The following is a 13,760-nucleotide window of genomic DNA, read 5'->3' as shown; positions in this document are numbered from 1 at the left end:
TATGTAAGTTGCCCCGACAAGGCTCTTGCCGGGGAAAGCCCACCTTGTCCCTCTGCTTCTCGCGCCTTCGACTTGGCACTGCTCTGGTAGTCTTGTGTCTTTGCTTCCTCTGCCCCGCCAAGCGTGGCCGCAAGCATGTGGCTGCGACTGCCCGCTCACAAGTGAAGGGGTACAAAAAGGACCCCTATTTTCGTACACCGACAATGACCTCGATGTTCCCTGAAGCCATGAAAATGTACTATAATTTGCTTGTCATCAATGCCTGCAAATCTGTATGTCTCTCTCAACATAGCATAATATCATTAAACACTAAATCCATCAATGGAAGTTTGCAAAATGGTTGCATTAGATTTCTCATTAGACACTACTAGTCGCCAACCCGTGCATTTGCACAGGCTAGCATATTAATTCCAGGGACAAATGATGGAAATGTACGGTTATTCCTTTCCTTAATGAATGTATTATTGGAAGATGGCTAAATGTGTTTTTTTTAAACTGCAATTTATTTATATATTTTTAGATTAAAATTAAAGTTAAAACTAAAATTAAAATTAGCATCATATTTCTTAACTTACTACTTTGCATGATGGTGATCAATTCTAGAACACCTTAGAAAACTCCTTGGGCGAATCGTATACTCAACAGTTAGATTTGCTATGATTTGTAGTTGCTTTTTATGACGGCATTACATGTGTCCGATTGAGATTGGAAGTTTCCTTTTTTGGTAATATACTCTCTCTGACCGATCTTAACGCTAACTTGGATGTATTTAGGAAGTAGTTTATTTGCAGGGAGTTGTGACGTCCATTGAGAATAAAATTGTGAGGAGACAGAAATATTTTTCCTGGTTTTTTACCCATTTTTGTTAGTGAATTAAAATTGGTCCGATAAACTATTTCTATATGAAAATATAAGTCATTTTTAGGCTAGTTTAGCCTTAAAAAGTTCTATATTTTGATACGGAGAGGGTAGTTTTATTACAGATTATTTTTAATATATGAAACCAAATGTAATTAGTAATAATTGTATTTTCTGTACAACTAAAAAAATGTATTTTCTGTAGTAAGTGACAGCGTGGCTGCTTAGACGTGCGTAGTTTTATTAGTCACAGATTTTTGCTAGCATGAGCGGCGGGTTCGGCGGCCGCGGTTGGCTGGCGCTGCCGTGCTGTCTAGTGAGCTCCTCTGACCGGCGCCATGGGAGCAGCTGCGCCGGTGGCTCTCGTGCACAGCGCGTGCATCTGTAACCTTCTAAAGTCCTCCTTCGCGAACTGCATCGCATCGCCGGCCGGAGCGCCGGCCATCTGGCCGTTCCCCTTTGCGGTGTGGTACGCCGTCTCCGCCGCAGCTGCAATCTCCTCCGGCGCCAGAGCTGTTAAGCGGCGTTTCCTCATCCAGCAGCAGCGACGACGGCTCCTATCCATCTACCAAAGAAAGGAGCATTATCTTATCCAGCGCCAGCATTTGTACGAACAGGTGCTTATCGTCCCATTGCCTTACCATTTCCTCAATCTATTAAATAAATTCGAGTAGCGTATGTCTGCATCCTGCTGTGCAGTGTACTTCAGAGACGATGGTGGAGGAGCCATCAAGGAGATTGCTGGGCAGATGCAGCTACGAAATTACTTGTTTCAGTATTTTGTTTAGCGATTACATTGTCCAATTTTCTATTATTTGTGAGACCGGATATGAATTGCTAGGCTATCTAAGAAATACATGTTATAGTAATTGAGAAAATGATCTTTGTTCCTTAATGGTTCTGTAACTTTAGAACCACCTCCCTGATGCATATACATATATAACTGATATTGATTTTGTGAAATCAGTTGTGAGCCCTTACCCCCAATATTTTTGTTTGCCTGTAAACGCAGAGAGAAGTACCTTGCGACAAATAAAATATTTCAGAGACAACTATTGAAAACCATTTAAAAAAGATAAGGCTGCTATGTCTTCAACACATTATATTTAGTCATATAAGAATGGTTGTACCTGTTCTAATTCTAGTTATTAAAAAACAAATATATATAATATATCCTTGAAAACAATGTTTTTTGCAATCTTGTCGGATCGACGCTCTTCATCTGATATGAGTATCCGCAATCCTTTCTGCTGGTAACCCTTGACATTGCAACATAGAGCTGTGTGAACACTTGCCTTTCTAAGTAGAGTCCAACCTTTTTGAGAGATTGCCCCTGACTTTTGTTTATAGTCATAGCAAAGCACACTGATATTGGGTATTGTCTCCTTTTCAGAATGAAAGGCCATTCTGAATCACTTGGTGACATATAACCGCTTGTTGGTTGTGCATACTAAATCCTGCCTATGGTTTTTTTCCCACCACATCTTTTCCTCCATTCTTTCTATTTTGTATGCCAAATCTATTTGGTTGGAAACTGTGCATACGTCAAACTGCGAGCTTCGTCATGCAATTGGTTGACTGTCATCCTTCCGTGAACATTGTCTTTTCTATGTTAGGGTGAGATACAATTTTATCTAAATCCACCGAGTCCGGGAATACCATAACATGTTCATTCTCTAGGTGAAATTGTAACCTTTCAACCACAGGCTCTCTATACTGAAGAGGAAACTGAAATATGTGCCATGAGGCTTCACATCAGGATATGTACCAAGCATCAAGGTACCTCTTGATTTCGTCGTCCCTGTTTGTTAATTTGGCACCTCTTGCTTCTCTTTGTTGCTCTCTGTTTCATCTTCAAGATTTGTAGACACTGAGTTTCAAGATTGAAAACTTCCTTAAATCAAGAAAATGATAATGGAAATTAGCCATTCTAAAATGTCTGGCTGGTATGTATTATGACTATCCATATAGATATATGTTATCATGTATATACTATAAGGTTCAAAATAATCAGACATGTCTTAATAAGATAATGATTATTGTAAGCAGAAAATGTTCACATGAACATAAGTTTGAAGATCAATGAAAACTACTCCCGTCGTTCCTAAATATAAGTCTTTTTAGAGATTCCAATATGGACTATATATGGAGCAAAATGAGTGAATCTACACTCTAAAATACGTCTATATATATCCGTATGTAGTTTATATTGGAATCTCTAGAAAGACTTATATTTAGGAACGTAGGGAGTAACTCGTGGTAGTGGGAAATAAACATTAATAGGACTAATAATTACCTAGTCCTCTTGTCTTGAGGTGGCGGTGAAGTTTCAACATAATCTACTTGTGTGTCCGGACATTTGACAACTTTGTGATGACCAATAAGAAGGCAAATATATGGATATATTTGTAAAATTTATAGGAAGTAGTCGTGATTTCATAATCCAGAAACTCTTTCCACGCAAGTCCAGAAGTCATATTTCAGGATTTCACTAATGGGAAATGTAAACAGGAGACGAAATTCCCACATCACCAACTGAGAAACATTTTCCTCTCCAAAGCTTAATATGAAGATTTAACAATTCTACATTGGTATTCTTTGCTGACGTCATTTTTTTTGCAACAGAATTACTTTTAGTTTGCTCACTACCACCTTTTTTCATCAAGGTAGCTACGAACAAAATCTAACATGAGGCATCTACAAAACTGCATGTACCTACAAAATTAAAATGATATCCACATGAAAGTAAATAATTGATTTTATTGCTAGATAACTTGTTTCCTTCAGATACAAAATATAGTGTGGTAGCACACTTAGTGAAAGCTGAAACAATTATCTATGAACCCCATAGACATTTAAAACTTTAACATTGATCTGATAACCTTAACTGTGTAACTGCATAGATTTTGGTATAATTAGATTAGTTCATAGATCTCTGCTTGATCTGAAACATTGATCTGAAACAAAACATTTATACTTATAGACATCATCCCAAGCACACTATATACGAATGTTTTGTTTCAGATCATTATATGAACTAATCTAAGTATTTAATACTTACATATAGTATATGGTAATCTGCTTGATCTGCTTGTAGACATCATCCCAAGCACACTATACGAAGTACGGACAGGACACACGATGTGATCGGCTCTCCGGCGCCGGCGCAGCACGTGAACTCAAACCGAGTTTGGGGTGTGAATCTTGCATGCTGCCAATCCATTATAGTTCCTGGAATCTGCCGTGACCTAGGTCCGTTGCTGGCTGCTTGCCTGGATATGTGCCTCCCAGCCTGCAGTCAACGATGTCATGTGTAAGATTTGGATTGTGGGTCGTACTTTTTCATTGATAATTGTAGCGAGCACTGATGAATCTTGATGTCAAGGACAGCTAAAAGATGGCACACGTAGATGGAAAGAAAGATGAACACTGGCGCTAGGGCTCAGCTCAACAAAACGCCAATGGGAAAGAAGAGTTTGGTAGTATAACAGGAGAATAAAGGCTACATGTTACTTTCGTGCGGATTGCGGCCAGCAGCGACTGCTGACGAACGTGCACTCTGAAACCTTGCCAACGACGACAATCGCCGAGGCTGCTTCGAACTGCTATCCGTGCACCACCTCTGCTGCATCAAAAACCATGAGATTGATTTATTTATTGGGCTGAACGGTTTTAGGATTGTAATATACTGTAGTTATAACCTGAAATCCATGAAAATTGAAAGTTTGGGGACAGACAGGACCGGGGAGAGAAAAATATTAGATGGATTCGAGGATGAGAAGTGGTGCTTTGGCTCTGTCCGATCTGCCGATGAGGGAGAGAAGAAGCGAGTGGTCATGCCGATGCCGCTGTAGAGGAGAAGCGACCGATCAGGCACGCCTGCACGGGTCGGTTGTTCTTTTATTTTTGGGGGAAATGTTTTTTCTACAATGGAGATGGATTTGTTTTAATTGGCCTACTTGATCCTTTTCATTAGGCTACGTGAGCCTGTTGGACTTGTCTTACGTGAGCCTATTGGACTTGTTGTCCATGTTGAAACAATCTCTAGCGTTATCTAAAACAAAAATCCATAGCATTAATCTGCATCGTAATAATTCGGTCCCATCAGATGAACGGCTCGTAATTACTAATTAACGTGGGAATTTCTTGGGAGTGCCTAATTAGTAGATGTATGTATGTATGTATGTATGTATGTATGTATAGATAGATAGATAGATAGATATAGATAGATAGATGTATAGATGTATAGATAGATAGATAGATAGATAGATAGATAGATAGATATAGATATGTTCATGACCAGGAGCATGTAAAATGTTTGCATCAAATCCTTCATTAGTAGTATGTTCATTAGACACTCTAGGCTCAAGAATAACATGAGCTTGTATGTTTGCACCGGAAACTTGATTAGATACATTAGATTCAGTCAGTTCAGTATTGATTGGGGGAGTTATAAAATAAGCAGAAATTGGTTTTATTTTCTCATAGATTCCCTACGTAGAAGCAGTTTCACAACACCATCAGGTTTAACTATTGTACAGAAATTGAACAGGTGAATTATATATAATCAGGGATGTGATGTACCTGCTCGTTGCGCATGCTGCTCTTGCAAGCTGCGACTGTCCGTTTGCGCAAGCTCGATGCCATGCCCGTGCTGCCGTCGCTGCCTCCCACGCAGGCTACATCCAGGGTTGGATTTTCATCTTCTTGTCCTTCCATTCGCTTGAAGCCCGGCGACCGCCCTCCAATGAGGGCGCGAGGAAGTGCTGCGTTGGTCTGTCCAGCGGCGGCTATGTTAGGAGCGAACCAGACTGGAGGCTGGAGGGAACAAATTGGGATTTTTTTTGCTGTCGATCGATATGGGAGGCGCTCGTTTGGGCCGCGAGCCTGCTATAGGGCCTGCCTTGCACTTACGTTATTGGCCTATCCAAATTGAAACGTTTTTCTTTATTTTTTACATTGCCTGCTCGTGCGTTGGGACGAACATAACTAGTCTGGGCCAACCTAGACGACTCAAACTAGGTGCACACTTTCCAGCCACCCGAGGTGGCTGCCCATACCAGCCCCTACGGTGGCGTCGCCCCTTTTTGCATGTATGATTAGGGTAGTGAAAAATATTCGAGTGACACTTTTGATTTACCCACGGAATGGTTGAATTGCTTGTTTCTATGAACTAAGTTCCCCAATAATGTGAAGGATGACAGTCTTTCATCCTATTGTAGATTGCTTAGATCTCGATATGCCAAATGTAATCGCATGGAATATACACTAAAAGCTAGTGCGATGTGTGTGGCTACAACTAGTCTGAGTACACGTTCTCATATAACATATCAAGGATGCACCATCTTACTGGATTAACCATTCGACTTACCAATGCAGTGTGGAAAGAAAGAAGTATTGGGACCGCGTATTCAAGAAATTGATGCCATAGACTCCTTCGTAGAACCTTGTAAGCAAAAAAGAAGTTGCAGTGTGCCTGTACAAAGAGCTAGCGTAAGTAGAATTTTAGTTAGCCACTTATTGCAAAATTGTTCAATTACGTTGCTTGACTTAATTTAGTTTCCTACTGATTACATAATGCCATAGCCTGTTAATCCTATTATAGACTGCGCCTATCTATTTGTTTGATACTTACTGTTAAGAACTACCTATTTTCCTGAACTTAAATAGCTACTTAAACACGTAGATAGCTGGTCATATATACTTCTAGGATGCAGCAGAATTCGCATGTAATTTACGTTCGGATACCCTGTTTGTTTAAATGGTTTGCTGTTATCACTTGTAGCACTAGTAATATTTGCATGTTCATAGATAGACAACTATCAGGTTTATATGAGGGACACCGTCTTTTTAACTTATATCTGTGTTGGAATCATTTTACTTACATCAAAGAAATTTACAGATGTCTGTGTTGCTGGTAAATGGTACCGACTTGTTACTTTAATACGTTGTCAAGAACTTGTTAGTTTTACTAATTCATGTGTAATTAAATATGTTGCCAAAACTGGTTAGTTTTACTAGTTTGATGTTAGTTGCTTATGGCTCTTGCAAAACTTTATTTATTGATTGCTAACATTCAAGTTTGCAGGATCCAACTGAAACTCCGTTGGCACAACATGTATGTTTTAAGAAACTTCCTTGTTTATCTGGTTTGCTGTTGTAACTGGTTGCTATAATCATCTTACCAACTTCAAGTTTTCAGGATCCAATTGGAAGTCCAATTGCATAGTAGGTACATTTAAAAAAATATATCTGTGTAACAAGTTTGCTGTTGTAACTTGTTGCTCTAATCAAGTTACTGACTATTTAACTTTTCAGGATCAAAGAGAAACTCCAATGCCACAACAGGTTTCTTTTGCAAAACTTGTTTGTTTAACTGCTTTGCTGCTGCAACCGGTTGCTCTAATCATGTTACTGGCTACTCAACTTTTCAGGATCCAAGAGAAACTCCAATGCCACAAAAGGTATCTTTTGCAAAATTTGTTTGTTTAACTGTTTTGCTGCTGCAACAACGGGTTACAATGATGTTACTAACTACTTTTCAACATCCAATTGAAACTCTTTATTTCCTTGTTTGTTTAACTGGTTTGCTGTTATAACTCCCAGTTGAGATGTTTTGCTAACTTCAACTTTTCGGAATCCAATCAGAACTTTAATGGCAAAACAGGTTAGCCCAATATCAAAGAGCGAGGTCCCCATGGACGTTGTATCATCCCACAGCAGTGGCACCGGCCCAATCGTGCATCATGAATTGCCAACTGCTGATGCTCTATAGGCTAAACTAGTGGTAGAAAGAGATTCTGCTTCTGCACTTAGAGATGAAGTTGACATGTTGAGGAAGCAAACAACACAATCATGAGTAGTACTTAAGAGAACCATTAAACATTTGGTGGATTTCAAAACGAAGCAAGCTGAGACTGACCGCATTGTTAAGGTCCTGAAGGAAAAAAGGAAATTAAATTCCCACTTGGTAAATCATAGGTGAATTTTTCTTTCCATCGTTGAATAACCTTTGTGTTGTTTGTTCATGTAATCGATCAAACTATTTGTTTTAGAGATCATGCAATAATTATTTTTTTGTTTTTTTTGGTTTGTAATTTTATTTGAGCACAAGTCTGTATTAATTGATAAGACTCGGAGATATTTAATTTTGATTGTTGTGCCAGACCTACAAATATGCCAATCGGGCTGAATGTGCATTCAACAATAATAGTAGTATAGATGGACCATAAGTGGCATACATCGGAAAGGGCCAAGATGATGTACTAGCTTCGCTAAAAAAGGATGCTCTTCTAGCAAAAAAAAAAGTACATCGGCCTGGCTTATGTATGTTAGTTGATATTATTGATCCATATATTCTATAAGTGTACATATGTCTGTTAGTTTTGTATATTATTGGTTGATTGACTTGGTATTTGAATCTTGATACATCGCTTGTGTACATATCTAAATGGGAGTACACATTATGCTGTGTGTGACATTTGAGTTGGACATAAAGTGTTCCAAATATTCGAATTCACCTTAAACTGGATTCTAGCTTCTGAATTCGACTATCGGCATTTGTAAATCATATTCATATATGACAGTGGAATACATCATTGTCGTGCTTTTGAAGATATATAAAAACACATAGAATGATTTATAAAGATTCGTATAGGAATACAAAATGGATTCAAATTTAGTTGGCAAGGTAAATGTGGATGCTTATTGTCCCAAAATTTGAAAAAAGCAGCAAAGTGTCCACTCCCACGTCGGCTGCCCGAAGCCAAGTGTTTGGGAGATGGAAATTATTGTCTACCCCTTACACGGATAATCCATCGGCCCGTTTTCCACTGCTCTCAATAGGGGTAGGTTAGTAACTTCAATTAGGCATGACACGACCGCCTCTAAGCCCATTCTGACATGATGGGCGCCAAACATCAACCGCAAAACACATTTGATGCAAGCTCTTCCGAAAGACCTCTGTTTCTCCCTCCATTTCCCCATTCATACACAGTGGGCGGCAAAACAAACTCGACTCGGCCGAAATCGATGTAGGCAAATATTTTCAATAGGGGCAGGTTTGTAACTTCACTCAGACATGATACAACCGCCCTACCCGTCAGCCCCATTCATACACCATGGGCGCCAACCATGGGCACCAAAACACCCTCTTCTCGCCCGAAATCGCACTAGGCAAATATTTGCGAGATTACCGTCCTATCACCAACCGACGAGACGTCCACATTTTAAACGGGGGCTAAGTTCGTAACTTTTCCATATTTTAGACAGGCGCGTCCCAAAAACATGGTTCCCCGTACCTCTGCCTCCATTTTCCCATTCACACACTGTCCGCACTAGAACGCCATCCCCACACCAGCCTCCTCCGTACGCCACCCCATCCATCGCCGCCGTCCTCCACCCCATCCATCGGTGCCGTCCTCCACCCCATCCATCGCCACCGTCCTCCACCATGCCGAAGCGCCTACCAAGACCGTCCGTCCACTGCTAGAGATGGACGTTTCTCATCCACGGCGACGGACCAAGAGCCTTGCATCGCGTCCTCTCGCTTCATCGGCGCCGTCGTCCTCTTTGCAGGGGCCACTCACACAACCTTCTCTTCCACCGCAACGGGACTTATCCCCCGATGCACCCGTCTACCATCGCAGATCTACTTCAATGCCACAACAGCCATCACACCCTCGACGCCTACACGGCGCCGCAAGAGAGGTGGTACTTCATATCTCCACAACTTTTTGATCTCAACCAGAAAATAGATTGTAACTTGGTTACTGTACTTTCTTTTCAGCTCTTAGAATTTAGTTCTTAGTTCGAAGCAAACAATGGATGCTAAATAGCATTTCCCCGGTTTGCAGCTTTAAATCTGCCATGGCACAATCATAATAGGGTTTAATTGATCATGCTTAGGGTTTAATTGATCATGTCGGTTCTGTGGTGGTTTATTTAATAGAAATCAGTGGGGAAACCCTCTTTTGCTCAAAAATGCTTAGGGTTTCCCCCCTTTTATGGTCACTATACGATCAGTATATGTTCTTCATGTCATAATAGCACTGCTCCACCCATCAAGCTAAACAAGCTTAGTTGTTCAAATACGAATATGATATTATTAAAACAAAGTCGTTTAATTGGTCAGCTAAATGTTCCTAATTTAGTTTCGAAAATGCATGTTCGCCGCTCGGGTGTGTATCTCTATAGGGTGCCCACGGTGGGCCGCGACCCACCCTAGGATTTTGGGTCGGCCCAGGCCCCGATTCCCCTCTATTCTGTTGCGCGCTTCTGATCTCTACTCGCCCCCAGCCGCCTGCCTCGCCGATGACTTGCCGTCCCCAGACGGCATAACTCTAGGAGGAGATGCCAGACTAATAGAAGGTCAAGAGACGCTCGCCAAACAGCGTCACCGCTGCCCGGGCGCACCGCCGTGCCTACCTACCCAGCCCGTTCAGGGCTCAGGCGTGCAGCACCCACTAAGCCAACCCGATTTATCCTGAGATACGTCCTCAACACTCATCAGCCACTCCTCATCACCCATTTTCTAATTGATTCATTACTCATTAGGTAGGACTGTCATTAGGGTTTGTTGTGTGCTGAGTGCTACCTACACTTAATGGTTCAGATGTATTTCAATAATCTTTAGTACTTGTAAAGTTCACAGGGTTTCAAAATTCCGGCCCTAGGAACAGACACTAGTCATTTTGGATTGTTGGTCGTAGTGACATTGACCCAGATTACTACTGCAGGCTAGGTTTGTTGACAATTTTACTTGTCTTTATTACTCATTCGATATGATATCCAATTATTCATGTCGATTAGTTACAAACAATAAGTGCTAGAGAAACTTCTTGATTCATATTTTGGACGGTCTCTTACTGCAGTTACAATTCTGCATACATGTCCTAGTAAGCTCACGAGTAAATGATGATTCACTACATCTGTGCTTGCCTTGTCATATTTGTTGTCAATATTCTTTTAGGGTGGACCACCCTGTTTCAAAATACTGGAACCATAGACATGAGTGAATAGTATTTCTCTATGTGATCTCTTCCATCATGTGTGGTCAACGAGCACTGCATTGTATGGAGAGAAAGTGTCATTTCCAGCTTTTACATAAACTACAATCTTTTACATGGGATACAATTTGCCTACTTGCTTTGTGTCACACTACCAGCACTCCACCCTTGAAGCTAACATTATGCCACTGATAATTCCTTAGTTTATTTGTTCAAATACGAATTTGATATGATTCTAATGTTCCTACTTCAGTTTTGAAATGCGTGTCTGCCTATTATAGAGACATAAAAGGTTTGTATTTCTGTGTGTGGTTTGGTTAGCACGGTTGGGGGTGAACTTTGCATATGCAGGGGTTTATAGGGAGACACTCTTCGAGTTGAATCCGCAATGCATTCCATAGATAATCTAAATAATTTTTATGTTTTCATGAATCTCAGATTCTAAACAGCATCATAATGATTATGAGCTTGCATGCATGAAAAAAATAAAGCAGAACAATGTCATGGTTGTCAAACTTGGCATTAAGGGACTGAAATCAAGTCTAGATGCAATGCAATTCAAACGCTCTCCACCTACAGATTGATGCTCAGAATATGATCCTAACAGTGATTCTGAGCTAGAAGGAGACCTAAGTCAATGTAGCTCCCTAGTGGAGGAGTCAGAGGCAGATGCCCTATCTTATTCACCCATCAAGGTGCTTGCTCTAACTTACCAAGGTTATATTGGTTGCACATATCTTGCAACTGATGCTTTGCATTGCTTCTACTTTGTTGGACTGCCATTAGCTTAGTTTACACATCGTGTATGTGAATACGCCATGCCTATCCATTTTCAACACATATTCCATCTATCATCATACCATATTTATCCATTCAAATGTTGTTCTTATGTATCAGACGTTCAAAAGGAAGAGGGCGATTGCTGATCGCGGAGGAGCACGAGGAAAGTATTTGGAAAAGGTAGTGACACCTGATAAATCAAATAGCCCATTAGGTGTAGTTGCAATATCACCTGACCCAGAAAACACCCCAACTCTAGCAGACTCTAGCCCTAATACACTACTCATTTCTGATGCCCCAACTCAGCTGACCCCAACTGCAACAAACAGTATGATGATGCCAGTTGACATAGCACCAGCTCTACGATGCAAAACCCCCATTCCAGCAAAGAGTACACCAAATCCAATCGCCAAATCCCTTTTTGAACCAGAGAGAGCCCCAATTGCAGCAAATAGGACCCCTGTTCTAGTTCTTCCCAGTTTAGAAGACGAAGCTTATATTGTGGTCAGGAACTTCGTGCGCATCTTTCCTTCATGGAAAGATTATACCGTAGACACACAACAATTTCCAGTCTTCCTCCGCAACTTACGCGTAACTAATGTACTAATGTTATTCATGGTAATTACTGCATATGTTTCTGCTGACAGAAGACACAAGATTTCATTCTTTCAAATAGGCGAGGGCCAAAATGGATTGTCAAGACGAGCAATGGTTGGTTGCACTTTTCAAGCACTCATTGATGAAGTATCGTTCTACCTGAGGCAAGCGCACTTCGATGGCAAGCCTCTAAACCAAATTTCTGTAAAGTCTCTGGTGCTACATTTATCAGAGAGTGACTGGAATAATCTTGTTACACATTGGTCTCGTCTGTAGTGTAAGGTACTGTCTATGATATCACATCACAATTTGAACTACATTTCTGCATTTGCCTTTGTTGGAAATATGCCCTAGAGGCAATAATAAAATAGTTATTATTATATTTCCTTGTTCATGATAATTGCCTATTGTTCATGCTATAATTGTGTTATCCGAAAATCGTAATACATGTGTGAATACATAGACCACAACATGTCCCTAGTGAGCCTCTAGTTGACTAGCTCGTTGATCAATAGATGGTTACGGTTTCCTGACCATGGACATTGGATGTCATTGATAACAGGATCACATCATTAGGAGAATGATGTGATGGACAAGACCTAATCCTAAGCATAGCACAAGATCGTGTAGTTCGTCTGCTAAAGCTTTTCTAATGTCAAGTATCTTTTCCTTAGACCATGAGATTGTGCAACTCCCGGATACCGTAGGAATGTTTTGGGTGTGCCAAACCTTACAATGTAATTGGGTGGCTATAAAGGTGCACTACGGGTATCACCGAAACTATCTGTTGGGTTGGCACGAATCGAGACTGGGATTTGTCACTCCGTATGACGGAGAGGTATCTCTGGGCCCACTCAGTAAGACATCATCGTAATGAGCTCAATGTGACTAAGGGGTTGGTCACGAGATGATGTGTTACGGAACGAGTAAAGTGACGTGCCGGTAATGAGATTGAACGAGGTATCGGGATACCTACAATCGAATCTCGGGCAAGTAACGTACCGATTCACAAAGGGAATTGTATACGGGATTGATTGAATCCTCGATATCGTGGTTCATCCGATGAGATCATCTTGGAACATGTGGGAGCCAACATGGGTATCCAGATCCCGCTGTTAGTTATTGGCTGAGAGATGTCTCAGTCATGTCTGCATGATTCCCGAACCCGTAGGGTCTACACCCTTAAGGTTCGATGACGCTAGGGTTATAGGGAAAGTTTGTAGGTGGTTACCGAATGTTGTTCGGAGTCCCGGATGAGATCCCGGATGTAATGAGGAGTTCTAGAATGGTCCGGAGACAAAGATTTATATATGGGAAGTCCTTATTCGGTCGCCGGAAGTGTTCGGGGGTTTATCGGTATTGTACCGAGACCACCGAAAGGGTTCTGGGGGTCCACTGGGAGGGTCCACCTGCCCCGGAGGGCCCTATGGGCTGAATATGGAGGGAGAACCAGCCCCTAGGTGGGCTGGGCGCCAAACCCCCTAGGGCCCATGCGCCTACGATTTGGGGGAACCCTAA

At 41.2% G+C, this 13,760-nt stretch overlaps 1 protein-coding gene across 6 annotated transcripts; it reads left to right on the top strand.

Moving 5' to 3' along the window:
• Positions 1-1,105: 1,105 nt before the first annotated feature.
• Positions 1,106-4,590, top strand: LOC119273557. Of its 6 annotated transcripts, none has more exons than XR_005134913.1 (4): positions 1,106-1,475; positions 1,558-2,475; positions 2,565-2,637; positions 3,956-4,590. XR_005134913.1 is itself a non-coding variant. In XM_037554681.1 (3 exons), exons 1-3 carry the CDS (start codon positions 1,197-1,199, stop codon positions 4,003-4,005), a joined length of 402 nt encoding a protein of 133 aa, XP_037410578.1. In that variant the 5' UTR covers positions 1,106-1,196; the 3' UTR covers positions 4,006-4,590. The 6 variants fall into 6 exon arrangements, 1 of the variants encoding a protein (XP_037410578.1); XR_005134911.1 differs by having other exon boundaries at positions 1,558-2,637; positions 3,956-4,171; positions 4,249-4,590; XR_005134912.1 differs by lacking the exon at positions 1,558-2,475 and having other exon boundaries at positions 2,539-2,637.
• The last annotated feature ends 9,170 nt before the right edge of the window (positions 4,591-13,760 follow it).

Source organism: Triticum dicoccoides, chromosome 1A (assembly GCF_002162155.2).
Source record: "Triticum dicoccoides isolate Atlit2015 ecotype Zavitan chromosome 1A, WEW_v2.0, whole genome shotgun sequence".
Taxonomy (NCBI): Eukaryota; Viridiplantae; Streptophyta; class Magnoliopsida; order Poales; family Poaceae; genus Triticum; species Triticum dicoccoides.
This window is presented reverse-complemented; position numbering and strand designations above follow the sequence as displayed.

Excerpts from the sequence above, each read along its gene's own strand:
- LOC119273557 (XM_037554681.1), top strand. The coding sequence starts at position 1,197 with ATGGGAGCAGCTGCGCCGGTGGCTCTCGTGCACAGCGCGTGCATCTGT. Across the intron at positions 1,476-2,564 it reads GCCAGCATTTGTACGAACAG|GCTCTCTATACTGAAGAGGA; the intron begins GTGCTTATCGTC and ends TTTCAACCACAG. Across the intron at positions 2,638-3,955 it reads GATATGTACCAAGCATCAAG|ACATCATCCCAAGCACACTA; the intron begins GTACCTCTTGAT and ends ATCTGCTTGTAG.